This window comes from Hyperoodon ampullatus (genome assembly GCF_949752795.1).
Source record: "Hyperoodon ampullatus genome assembly, chromosome: 13".
Classification (NCBI taxonomy): Eukaryota; Metazoa; Chordata; class Mammalia; order Artiodactyla; family Ziphiidae; genus Hyperoodon; species Hyperoodon ampullatus.
This window is the reverse complement of record NC_136926.1, coordinates 62551527-62570507: the sequence shown is the minus strand read 5'-3', so window position 1 is coordinate 62570507 and position 18981 is coordinate 62551527. Positions and strand designations below refer to the sequence as shown.

At 40.9% G+C, this 18981-nt stretch overlaps 1 protein-coding gene across 2 annotated transcripts in view; it reads left to right on the top strand.

The window, feature by feature from the left end:
* EPG5 (ectopic P-granules 5 autophagy tethering factor) overlaps positions 1-18981 on the top strand; it is a gene marked incomplete at both ends in the record, with an annotated part of 121738 nt that overhangs the window by 15165 nt on the left and 87592 nt on the right. For both annotated transcript variants that reach the window (XM_079717931.1, XM_079717930.1), the window contains 10 exons: positions 493-736; positions 1965-2101; positions 3000-3107; positions 3983-4056; positions 5959-6064; positions 8467-8581; positions 8999-9149; positions 11616-11771; positions 16637-16794; positions 17873-18027. In XM_079717931.1, coding sequence (XP_079574057.1) covers positions 493-736; positions 1965-2101; positions 3000-3107; positions 3983-4056; positions 5959-6064; positions 8467-8581; positions 8999-9149; positions 11616-11771; positions 16637-16794; positions 17873-18027 — 1404 coding nt within the window. The remainder of the gene's footprint in view (positions 1-492; positions 737-1964; positions 2102-2999; positions 3108-3982; positions 4057-5958; positions 6065-8466; positions 8582-8998; positions 9150-11615; positions 11772-16636; positions 16795-17872; positions 18028-18981) is intronic.

Genomic DNA, 18981 nt, shown 5'->3' with positions numbered 1-18981 from the left:
GACAGGAAGGAGCCTGTGGAGAGGGAAACTTGAAAATACTGAAAAAGAGAGAATAGAATCAAGAAAACAGTTGGAGGGTTAATATTGGAAAGGAGGGGTTTGTTTTGAGCAGAATCACAAAGAATGGTGAGGGTCAGTACAGAGATGTTTTGAGGTCTCTTGAAGTTGAGGGGATATCACATTGACCTCAGTGTTTATAAAGTAGTAGGTAAGGTCATCTATCATGAGGGTCTTAGAGACAAGCTCTATTGTTTTCTTGCACCTTTCCCCACCTACTGCATTTTAGGGTTTCTCTTCTCGTCTCTGAACTTGTGATGCTTTTGTGATTGGTACCTGGTTGTATAGTAGCTTTATTGTTTTCTATGTGGTAGTATTGTTCCCTCACTGTGATTTGTAAGCTCTTTGAAGATGGTACTGAAGCCTGTGTATTGTATACAGGCTTCAAGAGCAAAGAGTAACTGGCTTCATATCTTACCTTTTGCCCACTGCTAGGGTATCTGTGCTGATCAAGTGAAAGTTTCAGGCCATCATCGCTACCAGAGAGTGGAGATGAATGAAAATGCACTGGGAGAGCTAAAAAAACTGTTTGATGCCAAATCTGAGCACCTCCACCAGACCTTGGCGCTGCATTCTTACACTTCTGTGCTCTCACGGTTGCAAGTGGAGTCTTACATCTACACGTTACTCAATAGTGTGGCTGTTCTGAGATCTTTAGCAATTCATCAGGAAGGCCAAGGTGTGTAAGTAATGAAAGTCTCACTCTTTCTTGTGGTCTAAAACATAAAAAGCATTGAGGGGTACAATCTGGTTGAATCTATTGTGTGCTGATATTATAAGGGATAATTTGTGCTTGCTGTTTTACCTTACCTCCCCCAGTACAGGACTGAGATCTGCCTTAATAACATTTCTTGGGAGCAGTGCCAGGTCTCCCTACCCCATGGGTTGTCATTCTCTCCTTCTCTAGGAAGCCAAAAGTTTGCTTTTTATCATTAATGTCTTACTGTCCTAATTTATGTGCTCGTTACCAATTCAAGTCCAAATATAGTTTTTGATTCTAAAACTAATAATCACAATACTTTTTCATTCTCTGTCTATTGCACTTTATTTTTGCTTGTCCATTTTGTTGGGGTGTTTAATTTTCATCAGAGCATTTATAATGTTCTGAATTTTTCATCGTATTTTGGGTTTTAATAAATTAGCCTTGGGCTTTCTTGGTGGCTCGGTGATTAAGAATCCTCCTGCCAATGCAGGAGACACAGGTTCTAGCCCTGGTCCGGGAAGATCCCACATGCCACGGAGTAGCTAAGCCCATGTGCCACAACTACTGAGCCTGCTCTCTAGACCCCATGAGCCACAACTACTCAGGCCTGCATGCCACAACTACTGAAGCCCATGCGCCTAGAGCCCGTGCTCCACAAGAGAAGCCACCGCAATGAGAAGCCCAGGCACCGCAATGAAGAGCAGCCCCCACTTGCTGCAACTAGAGAGAGCCCATGCGCAGCAACAAAGACCCAACGCAGCCAAAAATAAATAAATAAATAAATTTATTTATTAAAAAAAAAAAGAAATTAGCCTTTACTATATGATAAGTATTACTTATGCAATTTTTATTTCTTGGAGAAATATTAGGATCATTTAAAATAAAAAAATCCTTCTCCCTTATCGTTTTCGTAACTAATCAGAGAGCTGGGGCTAGGCCAGAGATTTGCTGATTTTTAAATAAAAAATTTTGATGAAGTTAATTTTTTCTTGCTTTGAAATACTTCACGAAGTTAAATACTTTTTTCGGTTTACATATTTAGTAGAAACTCAGATATTTTGATGTAACTTTTCTCCTTGGGTTTTCATCTGAATTAAATATTTTAAATAGTTTATTTATTTATTTATTTTAAGTAGAGACACTAAAAATTCTCCCACAAATACCATTTATATGGGACTCATTTAATCCTCTTTTTAATTTATAGCTTCTAAACAGGTAGAAAGCATTCCCTCTGATCTGTGTCAGCTAAAGGAGTGCATTAGTGTCTTATTCATGTTCACCAGGAGAGTTAATGAAGATACTCAGTTCCATGATGATATTCTTCTCTGGCTGCAGAAATTGGTAAGGAAATAGATATAGTATACTGTCCTGTATTTCCCTGATAATTTAAGAATTATCTCCTGTTTCCTTATAGGTTTTTCTTTAATAGCTTCTTCAGCTAATTTGTTTAATATGTTAGTGACGTTTTCTTTGCTCTTGACATGTGGAAATAAGTTATCCGTATCTAGTGCATTATTAAGCACACAGTGCTTTTCTCTCTGATAAAGTTTATGTTAAATGATCTTTGGCCTTCGACTTAGAAGGAAATGGAAATGTGGGAAGCATGCTAAATTTAAGACTAGATGTATATTCAGAATATAGGTATGTGAGCTAAAAGTTGTTCATATCACTTTTTTATCATCTTATGTTTAATGCTGTACTTAGTTATACTTTAAAAAAAATTTTAAGGGAAAAATAAGGAAGGAATCAGGATGTGGGAACTTTAGGAAAGATATCAGGTGTGTTACTGGGGGAGAGGTTGTTCATTTACTGGTTATGTTTCTCAATGGAGCTGCCTTGGGTGCTTTTTTTAGGTTCATGCTAGCATTCTTAGATATGGGCTGAGGTTCTAAGCATACTTACTTGGATTTGAGAAACTATTACAAACTGGGAATAGATTAAATTACTTGACTTATATCTATTCACGTGTGGCCAGGAACATTAGTGATTTGTAATTTGCCAGATAATAAAAATTGGGTTTGCAGAGAAACTACTTACGATATTTTTATCAGAGTGCTCTTAGGTTCATAGGCCTCTGTGTACCTCTGTGGTAGAAACTCAACCAGTCAGTGGTATATCTTATGTCTGGTTACTCTTTTGAAAGATCACATGTATTTAAATAGCAGATAAGTGATTTCATTAGACCCTTAAAAACATTCGTCTTTGTAAATAGTAAAACTATACATCCTTTATTGTTTAGGTATCAGTGTTACAAAGAGTTGGCTGTCCTGGAGATCACCTCTTCCTTCTAAACCATATTCTTCGATGCCCAGCTGGTGTTAGTAAATGGGCTGTTCCTTTCATCCAGGTATGATGAATGGCCTTCTAATGTTGAAGAGAATGGGAGGTGATTTTGTTAAACATTTTTCCTGAAGAAGTTGCTTTAAAAAATAAGCCTACTTTAAAAATATTGATATTTAAAATAAAATTATTGGGATATATCCAGTCTGTATTCGTAGGAGTTATTATGCTGCAACTTCTTGGACCACCCAAAACTGATGAAAACTGATGGAATTGCAAAAGTTCAGTTGTAGTCTGGCTTGGTAGGTTTAGTAGTATTTAATTCTGTAAAATTTCTGTGCAGTAAGGCTTGCTAGGACTTTTTTCTGTAATATTCAACACAACGTCCTAAATTAATCCATCTCACACTACAGTTGGTACAGATAAAAAAGAAGCCACAAGCATCTCAAAGTTCTTTAATACTAGCAGAGATCTCAGGTCTCTGTGATCAATTTAGGCATCTCTGCTGCTTGCCTTTGGGTTGTGTTGTTACTCATAGCAACCCCTCAGATGGGTGGGTAAGAGCTAGATGTATGCCAGGTCATTCTCCATGTTACCTTTTCTTTAGTATTTCTGGTGGCAAGAAATTTGAATCTTTCTAGGTAGAAGGAAGATTTTTTGTTTTTATTTATCTTTGGATTAAGATAGCAGTATACTCCTCCCGCCCATATTGTTTCAGGTAATTGATATAAATGGCTCAGCTACCTCTGTTCTCTGAGTACAGCCCAGTCAGTACTGCCAGGTGACCCACAGGTGTTCTCACTCTTGTGGATGAGGTGCCAGTTCCATCTTTGTTTTCTTAACAGCTCCCTTTTGTCAAAATTCTGGTGAACTAAGATTATGGATACTTGGGTTGTTCCTTGTTGGTTTTCTACAGTATGCCTTTTCCTTTTCTGATTTCAGATCAAAGTGTTGAATAACCCATCAGGGGTCTTTCATTTTATGCAGTCCCTTGCCCTGCTAATGTCTCCTGTCAAGTAAGTGTGGAAGAGCTTCGTGAAGTAGAAATGAAAATGTTCTATCAAACAATTGGCTTCCTAAACTACCCCGATCCAAACAATTGCTAAGGGAAGAGTCAGCATTCCAAAATTTAACATTGCAGGTTTTCTTTGGGTTTAATACCCTTTGTCCCAAAGTGACCCTTTTAACTGCTTTTTTTTTTAACTGATTAACTTTTTTGGGTCCTCCTTTTTAGTGGATTTGCGACTCCTGTCATGTATGTCATTGTGGTGCTGTGGGGAGAAAAAAAGGATGATCTCTTCCTTAGAAGGAGAGATTTAGTGGCAGAGGGAAAAAAAGCACAGTCAAAGAGATTCGAGTGCTAAATTGTGTGAAGCTATGATTGATGCAATAGAAATGAAGAGAGTAAAGAGGGTAGAGTGGAGTAGTCAGAGGGTTCCAGGTGGATGAGCTGGGTTTGAAGAATGGAACTGATTTCAGCAGGAGAGGAGTAGGGAGGGCACTGTAGGTGGGAGAACAGTGAGCAGTGGCCCACAGTACAGGGAAGGATAGCTGTGCGGGGGGCAGTTCGGAGAGCAGCTTGGCTGGAGTGAAGGGGTGTGTGTGGGGGTGATAATAAAGATGACCAACTAGGGTGAGTCTGATTATGAAGACCTTGAAATTAAGACGAATATTTGAGATGGTCTGGCCTGTGTAGCGATTGAGGGTTTTTGAAGAAGGGTAAAAGTTGTATTTAAGGAAGATTAGGATGGACTGGAGGCAGAAGGAGATGCGCTTTTGCTTCATTTCTTGCATTGAATTGTCTACGGTTGCAGACATCTGGCTCTCCTGGCTCTGGAACCGAATCCAGCATCAAGGGGGCACATCCTTAAGTGGGGGGAGAAGGCAGAGGTGTGTATAGGTGACCTTGAACTGTGTTACTACCACTGGCTCTTGATCTAGGAAAGCCTGTCTGCCCCCAGCCTGAATTGGTGTCGGTAGTGGGAAGGAGAAAGTGGGGAACGGGAAGGTCATCTTCCCAGGAGAGGATTAAGTAGCTGATTAAATAAGAAAATGTGGCCAAGGGTGGCTCAGACCGAACTCTGTAGACTCTGAGTCTGAGTGACTGAGAGGGTGTTGGCAGCCCCAACAGACCGAAAAGACAGAAAGGAGAGCCGTTGGGTAAGGAGGAAAATTTGAGGTCATTGGGGTTTGCAGGTGGACACATACGAGTGAGAGCTATCAGTGGACATGTGGAGCTGCAGGACTGGAGCCCCTCAGGTTGGAAATGGGAAGTCTTGGAGGAGAGCTTCTGGTGAAAGGAGGGAATGGATGAATTTTCAGGGTTAGGCCAGAGAGGAAGGAGCAGAGAGCTGAGAACGGGGTGGTGGTCTGAGAGGAGAAACGTCTCTGGTTACACTGACTCGTCAGGTCCAGCCAGCACCTTGTGAAAGCCTGGCTGGCAGGAATTCCCCCAGATTCCTCCCTCTCACCGCCTGGATATAGGGGCTGCTCCTACCCGTGGTGTTTAGGTGTACTTTTCCCCCTAAACCAGCTTCTCCATTACCTGCAGATTATCCTTTTTAATTCAGTAAAGCATGTTTCCTGAACACTTTGTGAGCCGGTTAGAGTTCAGGTACTGTGTGGTCCTGGGTGTACCGAGGCCCCGCTGTGGGCGGGCACTGTGCTGGCATAACTGCTTCTCTGCGGTTCCTCATCATTATTGGCCCAGAATGGCTGTGGTCTCTACACCACGATTAGCGAAGCTTTGGTCTCCTTGAGTTTTAGCCAGTTATTATTTCTTATTTACTAATTCAAACCATTTGAAGATTGAGTTGATGTCTGACTCTTCCTCAGCACGAGTAGATGATCCAGAATGCACGCAGTGGGCTTCCTGTGTTTACGTTTAGGTGATTGGAGTGATTTCCCTCGTCCTTTAGAAATCGAGCCGAGTTCCTGTGCCACATGAAGCCCAGTGAGCGGAATCCATCCTCCTCGGGGCCTGCATCCGGGACGTGGACACTAGTAGATGAGGGAGGAGAAGAGGTAAGTTGTCATGTCGACAGCATTTTGATTAATCATTTCTGAGCTCTTTTTACGTGCCAAGTATCGTTCTAAGCACTTCTTACGTATTAGCCCATTTAATTCTCCCAACAGCCCCACGAGGCAAGTACTGTTTTCATCCCCCTTTTAGAGATGAGGAAACAGGCGCGGGTGGGGTTGAGGGAATTTGTCCCAAATCACACGTCATTAAACGCAGAGCCTGTGCTCTGAGCCAGTGTCTCTGCTGCCACCCTTCTCTAGACCATCTCCCTGTGCAGCTGGGAGAGTCTGGAACCTGGAAGTGTTTACATATTACGTACACTTTCTATTAGGATTTTATTTTATGCAGCAACAGTTTTCTGGGCTTGAGGTCTCACCTACAGATACTCTGAGTCTGCATAACAAAGAGCTGTATCTTACCAAGGTTCTGCCTTAACGCTTACAAACTTCTTATCTAGATCTTCTCATTTGAAAGATGGAAGATAATTTTCTGTTTCTGGTGAGAATTTAATGATCAAAACCCAGTTCCTTGGGAATTCCCTGGCGGTCCAGTGGTTGGGACTCTGCGCTTCCACTGCAGGGGGCCCGGGTTCGATCCCTGGTCAGGGAGCTAAGATCCCACATGCTGCACAACATTGGCCAAAACAAACAAATGAAAAAGCCCCACAAAACAAACAAAAAACCCCCCAGTTTCTCAAGATAACATTTATTGACTTTTCTTTTTACTATATACGTGGTTAGTGTATTGGTAAGGCATTTTTTTTTCCAGCTAGTTATCAGCCCTATCTAATGCGTTTTTATGGTCCAAATCCTGATTTGATATGTTTGTCCAAGGTTGGCCAGGGACTAAATTTACTGAAACCCCTTCTCTTCAAAAGGAGTTGAAAGTTTGCAGTGGACACTCCTTAGAATGACAGCATGGCAGCTGTGGGATCATGTCTGTGTATTTACCCAGGTGTTCATTCAGAAGTAGGAGCCCCTTCCCACTCATTGTGCTCTTCCTGGGACTTGCAGGAGGTGGTGAGATGATGGTGAATGACGTGGCCATGCAGACTTCTTTGCTAGAGATTGAACAGTCATCTGGAGGCAGCTTCTCAGGAGCTGGTGCAAATTGGTTTTTTTTTGGCCTTGCCACACGGCATGTGGGATCTTAGTTCCCCGACCAAGGATTGAACCTGTGTCCTCTGCATCACTGCATTGGAAGTGCCAAGTCTTAACCCCTGGGTTGCCAGGGAAGTCCCAAATTGCTCTTTAAAGATTGTGATGGAGCAGGTTTTTTTTTTTTTTTTTCTTCCAAGACTGGTTTCTCCTAAGAGAGGAGTCTTTTTTTCTGGTAGGTTTCCTGCGTTTAATCCTAAAGACAGGTAATCGTTAAGGACTCTGGAATTGTGTCTGGCTCCTGGTTAGCACTCACTGGATGTTGAGTGGATTCAAGAGCCTGGGGAGGGAATGCTGGGAGTGCTGTTGACTCAGAAAAGGCCATGGGTGGAAGGCACTGTGAATCGTCCATGTCAGTGGTTTCTTGACACCGGCTGTATATCAGAACCACCTGGGCAACTTAAAAACCTCGCCCCGGCCCACACCCAGATGTACAGCTGGAGCTGAGGACTGCTCAAGGTAGAATTTCTGAGGCTCTTGTTTGCTAGCCATTTAGGACATGTAAGAGGGTAAAAATGAGTGGCTTCAGGAAATTATGAATGAATTGCATTAGTCCCTTGTTGAAACTGAGGTGATAATTCTTTAGAATCTCTGCGTCTTTTTATGGTATTCCCTTTTGAATGTAGCATATCTTAGGACACAAATCAGTTTGGTTTCTAAGGAGACTTCAGTGCTCTGTATCAAACAGAAAACTCCAGCTGTTTCCCTTATGTGATCCCTGTGTATGACCACTGTCATTTTTATCCTGGTTTCAGCAACACTAATTGACAACAGAACTTTGGTTATCCATAGCAAATGCTAATTGCTTCTTGGTAAGTCAGTTGAGTATGGCAGTAGACCTTAATTTGGGGGCAAGAAGAGCCTTGTAGATAAAATAACTTGGACTCTTAGTGAATGGTTCTTTAATTGATGTTGTCAAATCACTGAGATTTATAGTAAGATCCCTATTCTAGAGGAATTATTTTTCATCTTCTTTGGGATGGAAATTTAATTGAGAGCAGTTTCAGCCACTGAAGAATGGATATGACTCAGATACACATAAAATTATGCTTGCCATTTTAAGGGATTCACAGGTTATCTAATAGAACTGACAGTATAAATCTCTGTCCTGGAGGAGAAGTCCATGAGGACTCATGAGAATACCACACGTGTACCACTGAGATCTGTGGTAATTCAGCTCCTGTAACTCTAGACCATGGTGTCATCTGGTCAAATCAGCTGACATGATTCTGCATCTTCTCCCTTAGGATGAAGACCCTGAGACTAGTTGGATTCTCCTTAATGAAGATGACTTGGTTATTCTTCTATCACAGTTCCCGTTTCATGAACTCTTTCAACATCTCCTTGGGTTTAAAGCAAAAGGTAGACTAATTCGTTTTGTCATATGTAAAATGTGGTAGGGGCAAGCTCAAACACAGGAACTTAGCATTAAGTCTTGTCTCGTGCAGGCTCCTGATTCAGGTTCCCCATGCCTGGCTGTACTATACAGAGATGATTACGTCACCGTGGCGAGGCTTCCTTCCTTTCTCTTGTGATTGTAGTTTCCTCCCTGGTTCTTACATGCATAAGGTTGACCAGCTTGCACATAGCCCAGCTTTAATAAATGGTTTTAATTTTGCACTTTGTCTCAAGTTTCCCATTTTATATTGACATAGGAGCCAGAGCAATGGGGATTCTCTATCTTGACTTTCTTTCCTCATTAATGTACTGACATCCACATCTTTCAGTGTTTTTCCATAGTAATTATAATTTTTTTCCTTTTCTTTGATTAACTTCTAGGTGATTATTTACCTGAAACAACAATACCTCAAGAGATGATGAAAATTTTTGCCTTTGCTAACTCCTTAGTGGAACTTCTGGCTGTGGGGTTAGAAACCTTCAATAGAGCACGCTATAGGCAGTTTGTCAAGCGAATTGGTTATATGATCAGGTAATACTGCTCTTGATTCGTCTGTTTCTGTTAACTTTCACCCTGGTCAGTCACAGACACTGTATAATTGGGATGATGGGCATTGTAGTGGTATAGTTCAGGTCTTATTTCTCATAAAAGTAAGAATTTTTTTTCTTCACCATCTACCTCTTGGGAATTTTAAATAAATACTTCCAGTCAGAATATTTGGTTAATTACCTCAAATCTCAAACTGGTTTGCTAGACAGTTGTTCTTGGAATCAAGATCCTCAGAGCAGCTGGGTTGAACTTGGCCAGAGAGAAGGGGTCAAAGAAGGGGTCAAAGAAAATACAGGGTCTTTCCCCTTCCTTTACTCTCTTCTATCTCCTAGCTTTTGCCTGGGAATTGTCGTGTAGCTGTGGAAAATTGGCAGTAGCTCTTTTGCATTATTATTTCTCTGTTTTCTCTCTTATTTACTGTAATTGTAATTTCTATAAAATACCATTTAAAGAAAATTGCAAAGATTTCATCAGTGGCCACTGTATTTGAATTGGGAAAGCATTATCATTTATTTGCATGAAAGGTAGGTTTATGTTTTTACTATCAAATATGAGTAAATTCTGAGAAATGCACTGCTTTTCATTGAATTAATTTTGTCTCCTCTTTTCTGTATCATCAATTTTTCTGTCTTTACAGTGTATATAAATACACTGCTATTTCTTCCAACCTCCCTTACCTTGAAAGAAAACTTCCAAAAAACTGTAAAACTTCTCCCACTCCCATACTTTTGTTTCCAAAACATAATTGACTTTAATTATTTTAGATACGTATCCTTCAGCTTCATAAAGCCAGGTAAATGATATAGGATGCCCTGAAATTCTTGAACTCTCCACAGTCAGGCTTTCGCCCCCAACACTACTCAAATAGCTCTGAAGAATGAAGGTTGCTAATGAACTTTGTGCTACTAACTAATCCAGTGGCCGCCTCTCAGTCTTCATCTTGCTTTACCTCTCACACAGTTCACACAGAAGCCTTTGTCATGACTGGTCACTTTTCCTTAAAGCATTTTCTTTGCTTGACTTCCAGGATACCATGTTCTCCTGGTTTCTCCTCAGTTTCACTGGCTGTTCTTTTCTGCCTCCTTGGTTGTTTCATTCTCACCTCCCAGACTTCTTAATGTTGGAATGCCTCAGGGCTTCGTCCCTGGACCTCTTTATCCAAACTTGCTTCTTGGGATTCCATCTATTCTAATGTCTTTAAATATCATCTAAATACAGTTAAAATTCCCGGTTCTATTTCCAGCCTATGCCTTTCTTGTAAGCTTGTATATCCAGCTGCCCACTCAGCACCTCCACTTGGATGACTCATGATCATCATTATAGTTTAATAATCCCCAAATGGGCCCTCTTTCCCCACCTCTCAAACTGCTTCTCTCACAGTCTTCTCAGTCTCAGTAAGTGGCCACTTTATTCTTCAGTTGCTCGGGCCAGAGCACTGGCATCATCCCTGGCTTTTCTTTTTACACCCCACACCCAATCTGATGGTCAATTCTGTCATCTCTACCTTCAAAACACCATCTTTCATCAAACCTAAGGTATATTTTGTGCACCACCAAGAAGGAAAAAATGCTGCCAAATGATGGCATGTCATCAATTTTAATGACATTCCAGTTGTAGAGATTAAAGCATGAAAGGTGTGCATCCTTTGAGGCAATGAAACATGCTATTTCTAGAATCCAGCCTCTTCTCACCATGTTCACTGCTATCACCATAGTTCATCTTTAGTTATTTCTCACCGATTAGCACAACAGCCACCTGACTTGTTTTCCTGCTTTTGCCCTTGCTCCCTTGCGCACCCCACCCCCAGCTTATTCTCAGAACAGCCGCCAGTGTTTCTTGTAAATCACTCCTCTGCTCAAACCCTGCTGCTCCCAGGCTCATTCCAAGTAAAAGCCAGAGTGTTCACAGTGGCGTACAGGACCCTTCATGGTCTGCTTTCATGTCACGTTTTCGATTTCCTCTCCAGCCATTCTCTCCCTTACTTACTTTGCATTAGCACATTGGCTGCCTTGCTGTTCCTCCAACATACCGACCAGCCCTCGGAGCCTTCGCACTGGTTGCTTCTTCTACCTGGATGCTCTTCCCTTAGGTAGTCCTGAGACTGCGTTCAGTCTTTACTCACGTGTCCCTCTTCAGTGAGGCCCCTCCTCCCCAGCACTCCAGAGAAACTTCATTTCCCTCTCCTACTGATTTTTCTCAGTGTCATTTATAACCGTGTGACATACTGCATATTTTACTTTATTTGGTTTATTGTCTGTTTGCCCTCCACTAAATGTAAGCTCCATGAGGGTAGGGTTTTTTCCTTCCATTACATCCCCTTTAGAGCCTAGAAGATAGTGAGTGCTCAATAAATATGTGTTGAATAAAGTAATGCTGCAAATGTAATGTAAAGATGCTGGTGTTGAGTGCCTTCATGCAAAGTGCTGCATTGTCTTTCCTCATGCTCAGGATGATCCTTGGTTATGTGAGTGACCACTGGGCCCAGTATGTGAGCCACAACCAAGGCTTGGGATTGGCCCTGCAGCCCTACTCTGTGGAGAAACTACAGGTTGAGTTTGATGAGCTCTTTTTGAGAGCTGTACTACATGTGCTGAAAGCCAAAAGGTAAGAAGTTTGATGATAATTGTTGAGAAATAGCTCCCTGGCTAGTAAGAAAGATTGGAGTGAAAGTCATTGACTGAAATAGAACTCTTACAATAGTGTCAATGTATTTTATCTATTTCTTATCTTGGCTGAATTCTTGGGCTTTAGTTTCCTTTTGTGTAGTATTGCCTGAAATGATCTCTCTTTCAGGTTTCTTTCAGTTTCTCCTGAACTTTTGAGGTAACTTTGACCAGGGGATGAATTGTATTTCATGCCCAACTCTAGTGCCCCCAGTGAGGCAGAGTAGGCACTCAGTACATTGTGCAAGTTGTCTTACTCTGTGGGTTTTAAGGTCTAGGACTATCTTGGGTCCGGGTCCCCTGTCTTGGCTGTGTTCTGATCATGCCGTCTCTGCTGCTGCTTACAGCCTAGGATACATTTGAGGCAGAGGTGGGGGCATGGCTGCTCATCCTGCACTATCTTCCCTGAGCTCCTGGCCAAGTGTGGGAGCAGGTTCTGCTGCAGCACTGTGCCCTCCGAGAGGAGATGAGTGGCCTCCCGCCCCACCCGGCTCCACCCATGAACTGCTGCCCACCCCCACCCCCCACTTCTGCTGCCTTCTGAGCTGTTGACACTCTTGCCATGGGCCTCATAGTCTCAGCCCCTTATTTTTATTTATTTATTTTTTGCATCTTTAATATATCTTTATTGGAGTATGATTGCTTCACAGTACTGTGTTAGTTTCTGTTGTACACCAGAGTGAATCAGCCATGTGCATACATATGTCCCCATATCCCCTCCCTCTTGAGCCTCCCTCCCATCCTCCCTATCCCACCCCTCTAGGTCATCGCAAAGCACCGAGCCGATCTTCCTGTGCTATGCGGCTGCTTCCTACCAGCCAACTGTTTTACATTCGGTAGTGTATATATGTCGATGCTACTCTCACTTTGCCCCAGCTTCGCCCTCCCACCCCATGTCCTCAAGTCCATTCTCTATGTCCACCTCTTTATTCCTGCCCTGCAACTAGGTTCATCAGTACCATTTTTTTTTTTTTAGATTCCATATATATGCGTTAGCATACGGTATTTGTTTTTCTCTTTCTCACTTACTGCACTCTGTATGACAGACTCTAGGTCCATCCACCTCACTACAAATAACCCAATTTCGTTTCTTTTTATGGCTGAGTAATATTCCATTGTATATATTTGCCACATCTTCTTTATCCATTCATCTGTCGATGGACACTTAGGTTGCTTCCATGTCCTGGCTATTGTAAATAGAGCTGCAGTGAACATTGTGGTACATGTCTCTTTTTGAATTATGGTTTTCTCAGGGTATATTCCCAGTAGTGGAATTGCTGGGTCGTATGGTAGTTCTATTTTTAGTTTTTTAAGGAACCTCCATACTGTTCTCCATAGTGGCTGTATCAATTTACATTCCCACCCACAGTGCAGGAGGGTCCCCTTTTCACCACACCCTTTCCAGCATTTATTGTTTCTAGATTTTTTGATACTGGCCATTTTGACTGGCGTGAGCTGATACCTCACTGTAGTTTTGATTTGCATTTCTCTAATAATTAGTGATGTTGAGCATGTTTTCATGTGCCTCTTGGCCATCTGTATGTCTTCCTTGGTGAAATGTCTATTTAGGCTTCCGCCCATTTTTTAATTGGATTGTTTGTTTTTTGATATTGAGCTCCATGAGCTGTTGGTATATTTTGGAGATTAACCCTTTGTTGTTTCACTTGCAGATATTTTCTCCCATTCTGAGGGTTGTCTTTTTGTTTCGTTTATGGTTTCCTTTGCTGTGCAAAAGCTTTTAAGTTTCATTAAGTCCCATTTGTTTATTTTTGTTTTTATTTCCGTTACTCTAGGAGTTGGGTCAAAAAGGATGTTGCTGTGGTTTATGTCAAAGAGTGTTTTTCCTATGTTTTCCTCTAAGAGTTTTATAGTGTCTGGTCTTACATTTAGGTCTTTCATCCATTTGGAATTTATTTTTGTGTATGGTGTTAGGTAGTATTCTAATTTCATTCTTTTACATGTAGTTGTCCAGTTTTCCCAGCACCACTTATCGAAGAGGCTGTCTTTTCTCCATTGTATGTTCTTGCCTCCTTTGTCGTAAATTAGGTGACCATATGTGAGTGGGTTTATCTCTGGGCTTTCTATCCTGTACCATTGATCTATATTTCTGTTTTTGTGCCAGTACCATATTGTCTTGATTACAGTAGCTTTGTGGTATAGTTTGAAGTCCTCCAGCTCTGTTTTTCTTTCTCAAGATTGCTTTGGCTATTTGGGGTCTTTTGTGTTTCCATACGAATTGTAAAATTTTTAGTTTTAATCCTGTGAAGAATGCCATTGGTAGTTTGATAGAGATTGCATTGAATCTGTTGATTGCTTTAGGTAGTATAGTCATTTTCACATGAAAGACTTGTACTCAGAAAACTATAAAACACTGATGAAAGAAATCAAAGATGACCTAAAAAGATGGAAAAATATACCATGTTCTTGGATTGGAAGAATCAGCCCCTTATTTATGTGTGTTGTGTAGTGGGTTCGAGTACTGGTCTGCCAAGACTGTTACTGTTACTTTGGGCAAGTCACTTAATATTTGTGGTCTCACTTTGTTCATCTATAAATTGGAGATGATGGTGGCGATCCTACCCATAGACCTCATGGGTGTAAGGATGAAATGCAGTCATATGTGGAAAGACTTTTTAAACCATAAAGGATTTCTCAAATGTAGGTGGTGGTTGTTTTTGTGTAGTTTCAGATGAGGAACAGAAAAACTGCTGATTTAGAGAAAAGTCAGGACTCTAAGTCTTAAAGCTACTCTTAGGCACTCAGAAGGTATGGGTCTAAGATAAAGAGAACTTGGGCTTAGAAATTTATCTTTAGATTATTCTTGTCCATAATTTTGTGGTCTCACAAGGTGTACCAAATCCTGTGCAGAACTCTGCCAGGGGTTCAGCGCAGTAGCACCTGCTCACTGAAGCTGGCCTGGTGCTTGGGAAAAGTCTTCCATTTCTGATCTCCTGTCACCCGATCTTGTGTTTGTTTAGCTGAGAAGCAAAGCTTTTCTAGAGGAAATTCTCTGGTTCCTTACTAGGTCCTATACGCTGAGTTGTGAGCCCCTCCTGTAATATTATATATGTAATTCACACAGATAATTGTTTTAAATTTGAAAATGCTGAGAGCTATTGTTCTTGAGTATAGTTTATTTTAGAAATACGTCATATGAGAACCAGGTATTTAAAGCCATGAAATTTAAATTTATTTGGCACTCCAGTGGAAATTTCTGACAGTAGCTATTCCCCCAACCTAAAACAAAACAAACCCAAACCAAAAGATAGACAACAAAGACCTAAGCCAGACTTACTTCATGTCTGCCATATAGGAAATTTTGTAGCTGGAAATATTTACTGTCTTATGACACTGCTTTTAAGGCCTCATTATTTTGGGATCCTTTATACAAGAACATCAAGTCCCATGTGAGGTGTTGGGATAATTATTTAATAAGACAGAAGCCTGACCCACTTGAACTTAGAGAAGTTTCTTTAACTCTGGCTCAGTTATTTAGCTGTTGCTTTTCAGAGTCGAGGTCAGTGGTGGTTCGGACCACTAGTGGCCTGGTGGACCGCAGACATGGGTTAAGCATGCACTATTTAATTTCCTTTTTTCTTAATAAACATTATTTATAATTGGTTAAATTATAGTATTGCCCAAAATACAGCAACAGTTTTGAGAACCTCCCTTTTTTTCTTTTTTAGATTTTTTTATTGAGATAAAATTCATATAACAAAATATTATTAAGCATTTATTGAGTATTGATTGTTTTTGAGATACTGGTTTAGGTACTGGATAATGAAAACAAAGATTCAGGGTTACACACTGGTTTATGCAAAGACTTGGTTTCTGCTCTCAAATTGCTGTACACTAGTATGTGTACATAAATTACACATTTATGTTTCTCACTGTGTGGTTTAAGGACCACTTGAGTCCGAGTCATCTGCGGTGACTAAAAAAGTTCAGATTCTTGGGCCCCAGCTGTGATCTGCAAACTCAGAATCTCTTAGGTGGGCCTTAGGATTCTGCATTTTCCACAAAGTCTCAGGGGATTTTTCTGCCCACTGTGGTGTGAGAAACACTGATAAAAGGGTAATGCCATAGTCAAGTATGGTTAGAATTTCATCATAGTGCTGAGAAGGACATCACGGGAGGGCTTCACAAATGGAGGGATGGCAGCTTGGAGTTGGGGAGTTCTCTCCAGGCTTGTCCAGGAGTGGTCTGTATGAATGCAGAGAGGGCTGTGGTTGGGAATATGGGTCTGAGCTATTTTGTGGAAGCCTTTGAACTTGGAGCTTGAAGGAGTTTGAACTTCATTTAGTGATGAGTGAGGAGTCATGGAGGGCTTTTGATTCCCCTTCTCCCCCCAGCCCCCAACTGCACGTGTCTCTCTGTGTACACATGTACCTGTGCGCATGCTCAGACACATACATACATCCAGTCTCAGCAGCCTCTCTGTTGCCCAGATCTTAAAAGGATCTTTGGTTCAACACCCAATTCTGCCTCTTATTAGCCTCTGTGTGTTCTAGTAGCCTCATGTGTAAATTGGGGATAATGTTAATAATAGTGCTTGCCTTGGTTATAGTGAGGATGGAATGAGCTGATAAATAGATGATGTGGGGATAGAACAGTGCCTGGCACAGACTAAGCGCTTTATGTGTATTTGCTGTTATTGTTATCCATTCTTAGGTGTTTATGACTGAAGCATGGTAGAAAAATTGCTGTAGTGTGATTTAAGAATTTAAGAATTTTTTTGTCTACTTTCTCAGTATGGTGAAGTTGACTGATACATAAAATTATTCCTGCTTTTCTGAAAACATGCAGACTTGGCATTTGGCTGTTTATGTCGGAAATGCCCTTCGGGACACTGTCTGTTCAGATGCTCTGGAAGCTCTTCTACCTCATGCACCAGGTGGGGAGCGGGAATCTGGAAAAGCTCTGTACTGCCCTCCTGCCTGCTGAGTGTAAGAAGCGCCTCCAAGGTACAGCCAAAATATGCAGCATCCACCTTTCCTACCTTGTGTGCCTTTTCTCTTCATGGCTTTATTCTTTTTGCTTTCAGAAGGACTGAGAGAGAATGTTTTACTCTGTACTCATGTGTAATCATTTTGAAATTTAAGACTGCTCTGTCGTTTGACTTACTAGAATGATGATTCCAATTTCCATTATTCTTCAAATGCTCTGGATAGTAAATTCTATTATAAACCCAATTTGGGGATAGGAAATGAAAATTGGGTTGGTAAATGCCCCATGGAGTTATTTTGAAAATACTGGAAATTTGATGAACTACCTTTGATTTCTCAAATGTGTAAACATATGAAAGGAATTGTTGGCTTGTTGCCTTCTTTCTGTGAAAAGTTCCATTGGGAATATATTTTTTAAACAGACCATTTTCTTCCCTCTACACAACTTTGCCTTTGCAGCATTTAGTTTTCTGTCACATATAGCAAAGCTGATAATCAAGACTGCCCTCTAGTGACAAAATGTAGTATTGCTTACAGAGCATTCTCTGAGGAATAGGCAAAACATAGATATTGTTAATCATATTCATCAGTATTTCAGTCATGATTATAGCTAATATCATGCCCCGAATTTCCATTTATAAGCAAATATTTTTTGAGTGGAATGCCATGTTAGTACTGAGTAGTTTGCTAGTCTTAGCAGTTTCCATTAATAGGGTTGTCATTCATTTGGCTGACAGTTACCAAGTGGCTTTAAGTGTGCTGTTGAGGATGTCTCGCCTAGTGATAGTAGCAGTGCTTTGCAGTTGACAAAGCACTTCACCAGTCACATAGCATCTGATCTTAAATAAACTTTTGAGACAGATGAGGAAACAGAAGCTTGTTAAATATTCCCGAGGCAACATTATATTAGAGTTGGAATGTCATCTGGCCCAGCCTTCTTCCTGATGCCTATAGAAATCCATTCTGGAACAAAGATGTTTGGTATCTTTAAATATTTCTCAATGTCTTTTAATTTTACATCTTCTTCCTCTCTGGAGGAGTAGTTAAAGTGATATATGTTTATTCTCTCCCCACTTTAATTTTCTTGAACTTACAGACCCAGAACATTTTGTGAACTTTGAGCAGTGTCTTTCTTCCATGAATAGCTCGGAAGAGATTTGCCTTCTAACTACTTTTGCTCAGATGGCTCAGGCCAGGAGAACCAATGTGGATGAAGACTTTATAAAAATTATTGTTCTGGAGATATATGAGGTTAGAATATTAAGTTTTAGAAATCAGCTAAAAACATTTTCTTTTGGATTGTCTATCCATTGATTCCTTTGGGATTGCTTTTAAAAAAAAATGTGACAATCTTGTATTGTCTGCACTTGGGCAAGGGGATCGTCTCTAAGGAATACTGAAAATATGAATCATACCCGTTCCACTTCCCCCTGCTATCGCTCGTCATTTGATGTATGAGTTTTGGTAAGGAACAGACAGTCTGGCACTGCCTCACATTTGTAGTTTCTATACTTTTCTCTCCCCCTGCACCGGACCCGCCCCCCTCATTTCCACTCCTCTGACCCTGCGAGGAACATGGAAACCTAGCTTCCCAGACAATTTAAATGAGATGGTGGAAATAGTACTGAACCTAGAGTTAAACGATCTGGCTTTGTTTTAGCTCTGCTGCTCATCGTCTGTCTCACATCAGAAAAGACACCTTACCTCTCTGGGCTTCAGTTTCTTCATCTGTAAAATGATAGGCTGGGATGAGATCCTTGCTTTCTTCACTTTTTCGCTGAGCCATCCCTAACGGTGGAAGAGAGTGAACTTTGGACCCCATGAGTTGAGGGACATAACTCACGTGGTTACCAAAACATTATTTGGAGTTTTATATATATATATATTTAAATACACATTTTCACTGTAGGCTGTCATTTATCTGTTTATCTTCGTAAAAAAATTTCCTCCAAATTTAAGTAAAATTATGTTTGAAGATTTATCATCATCCCCCTCAATACTCCAGTTTGAGAATGACAGAACTGGGTAATCTAAAGTTCTTTACCAGGATCAAATATCCTATTAAGCTGTTCCTATTCTTGTACTTTGTAACCATGCATGAGATTAAGGCCTAGATGGATCTGGAATTCCAAACTATCTTCATTGTCTGTAAAAACTGAGAGGAGGATGTATATTTTCACGTATGCTGAATGGCATTCTCAAGAT